Source organism: Amphimedon queenslandica, unplaced genomic scaffold (assembly GCF_000090795.2).
Source record: "Amphimedon queenslandica unplaced genomic scaffold, v1.1 AMPQUscaffold_9201_Cont18842, whole genome shotgun sequence".
In the NCBI taxonomy this organism is placed as follows: domain Eukaryota; kingdom Metazoa; phylum Porifera; class Demospongiae; order Haplosclerida; family Niphatidae; genus Amphimedon; species Amphimedon queenslandica.
Genome location: NW_003550527.1, coordinates 1 through 3,340, shown reverse-complemented (window position 1 = coordinate 3,340; position 3,340 = coordinate 1). Strand labels below are relative to the sequence as shown.

Here is a 3,340-nt window from a genome sequence, read left to right as displayed (position 1 = left end):
GTAGCCACTAGTGTCATGTGATGACATACTCAGATAATGAATCTGACATTTGGCCTGTTTGTGTGGTTATGTTATTGCCCTATGGTAAATGCCATTCCTTATTTGTACAATCATGTGACACACATGTGCATGGATTGCATATAATGTGTGTAGTGTGTGTTTATCCGCTGATGAGTAGGTGTATTATGAATATCAATTCTTTCCTTATGTAGATACTAGCCGTATACCCAATATCAGGATATGGCCTAGAGTGACGCATGATGGATACTACTTCATTAATGCTACTCTTTTAAATGGAGTTACTGGTGTTATGGTACAGGTGCTATATCTCAATGGGACAGTGTTCTTCAAGCAACCTATCCTAAGGAATTCTTTGCACCATTATGTTATAGCTAACAGCAGTACTCGCTTACCTAATGGGACCTTTGATGTATTTGTGTATCCATTACTGAGTGATGGAAGGTCATTTGATAGTAATCATACTGCAATGAACTTCTCAGTAACTTGTACGATGAGCCATGATCCAAGTGATGATACACCAACTACTAAGAAAAGAAATGTACCTGGTAAGTTATCACAAAGCAATGAATTTTATCAAAAATGACTAGGAGAGATTTCTTGATTTTTATAATTTTTCCTGATGCATATACATGTTTTTATATTGTATTTTAAGTTTGAGTCAATTCCAATCAAAATTAGAATTTTTACGAATTGTCAAAATGACCCGCATCAATGGAAAATTAGCTCAAATGAATTGTTGACTTATATGTACACTGTACAAACAGAAGATGCTTACCCCAATCATGATTATGTTTATTATTTTACCCTTAATCTTATTATAGTTGGATTAATCATCACTGTTCTGATCTGTGCACTAGTATTATTGATTGTTGCTATAATTGCAGCTATTCTGCTAGGAGTGAGAAGTAAATTATAATTTATTTTTTAAAAGCAATGCAGTAATGGTTTGTTCAAATTTGCAGTGAGGAGAAGAGGACGATGGACACCTCATCCTAATGATGGAGGAAGAAGAGATGATGGAGGAGGAGGAGATGACGGAGGAGGAGGAGGAAATGAAGGAAGAGTTGATGAAGGAGGAGCAGTATTGAGACGAATAAATGGAGGGGGAGATATTGAAATAGATAATGTTGTTGCTAATCATAGTGGCAATGAAGAAAATAATGATATAGGACAAAGACAGGTACAGGTAGATAATGTAGAAAATGGGGACAACACGGTCAACACTGGTGATGAGTCTATTAATACTTCTACTCCTTCTCTACATAATGGAGGACAAATAGAACCAGCTACTGCGGATAAACATGAAGAAACTGCTACTGTGGACAACGCTTCAGCTCAAAGCAATCTTGCAAAACCAACGGAAGCTACAGAAGTAGGGTAAGTTATTATTATTGCTATTCTTAGTGTCTATTTGTATGATACTGATTATTTTACAGTAAAGAAGATGGACCTGTTATACCGGCAGATCAATCTTGTGGACTTCCAACAGCTCAAGATACAACTTGTAGCTCTGAAGTCAATTCATTGAGTACTCTTTTGCCACAAGATGATTTTCCTCCAAAAAGCACATTTACGTGGGGTATATTTAAGAAGAAGACTCATCAAGGACACGATCAGCCAGTGCCACCAAATGAAGAGTTGGATCAGTTACAAGGAGATGATTTTGCGTTGCCTGAACCTATTGCTGATACTGATAATGAAGAAAAACCTGATGTTAGTAATAATGATAATAATGATAATAATAATAATAATAATGTTTATAATGTTAATTTTTCGATTAGTTGGTTCATGGCATCATGGCTAGACAACAAAGCATACCTGTGGAGGATCAGGGCGCCACTTCACGGTTTGAATATTACTCTCCCACCAGTTCACTTAATACCTGTCAAGTAAGTAAAGGTAATAATAATAATAATAATCATTATTTTATTTTATTTTTCCCTGATACAGCTGAAAATTGAGAAGACCAACCAATGAATATTAAGACTAATCAAGCTGAATACTATTTTCCTACTTGCTGCCAATAATCATTGTCTTGCTAATCATTTTACTTTGCTAATCATTTGCTGCTTTTATCATGCAACCACTGTGTGCTTAAACTTATTAGACTTTATCCAATTCTCCCCTCCTTGTGAATATTAGGATTTTGTTTGAATTTTATTTATTTTTATTGAATAATAATAATTGAACTAAGCCGTGTCACAGTGATAATCAACAGAGTTTTAGATGAAAATATTTTTACATATTTATTTTTGCAAAATTTGAGGTATCTAGATACTATTGATTTCTTTGTATTGTGTTTGAGCATAAGCTACAAACATTTTTGAGGTGACGATGACAGCTGTTTCAGCCACACCCTTTGGCTTTGTTATGCTACCCCGGTATTCAATTCATAGAGCTCGAGAATGTTCTAGTCACTTCCAGAAAGCTATAGATTTTGTATTTAAAAGGGACTCCCCCAGGGCCTTGTCAAAAAGAAAGCTGAAAATGAACATCTAGAGTTTTCATGTTTGTAGTTGTCTTTTGTGTGGTGCAGCATCCCGTTTCTTGTTGTCACCACGATGGGTGCGAAAGGATATCACATTCTTTGAATTTTAACGCAGTCCAAGTTAATGGCACTGGTAAGTTTGTCTACCTATTATAGTAACCGCTACATTCATCAACTTACAGATATTATTTATGAGAACTTCACTGCTCCAGACAACATTACAGTGTATGATACTAGTGCTAGTGGCCATGAAACCAATGCTACTTTCTTTGCGGCATTCCCAAATTACTACAATAATACTCAGTGTATGATAGTGAGAGCATTTGAAAATGACTGCTTGTCCTCGAGCCAGTGTCCGAACCGTAAAGTAAGACTGTCTCAAGGAGGTGGAAAAAGTAGTATAACATTCATACTACATAATTTAACTGTTTCACAAGATGGAACAAGGATAGACATATGTGCTCACTGTGGTGGGTCATATGTCTGCTTCCTTCCAGTCTTTCTAACAGTTAAAGGTGAGGAAAGAAAGAGAGAGAGAGCAAGATATGAAGTAGATTTAACATATTCTTGTTATGAATTATAATGGTATTATTATTGTTTTATCAATAGTCCCTCCTGTTAACTTATCGAACTATGTATCAGTAAAGGTGACACCCAATGGGATTGTGATCACTGGGATCATTGATACTGACACCGAACTACTAATCATTATTAAGAATACTAATAATGAAACTGTCTATGAAGAAACTGTACATACTTTACCGTTTGTTGTTAGTGGAAATAAAATTGGTAGCAATTTTGATCCAGCAGCAAACTACACAGTAGTTATAA

General features: G+C 35.4%; 1 protein-coding gene across 1 annotated transcript; it reads left to right on the top strand.

Moving 5' to 3' along the window:
- Positions 1-212: 212 nt before the first annotated feature.
- LOC109590971 (uncharacterized) lies at positions 213-2,124 on the top strand (the record flags this gene model as incomplete). Its single annotated transcript, XM_020006799.1, has 6 exons — positions 213-566; positions 843-926; positions 984-1,398; positions 1,458-1,734; positions 1,803-1,910; positions 1,972-2,124. Coding segments are annotated over 6 exons (1,265 nt in total), but the record flags the coding sequence as incomplete, so codon positions are not given.
- Positions 2,125-3,340: the final 1,216 nt, after the last annotated feature.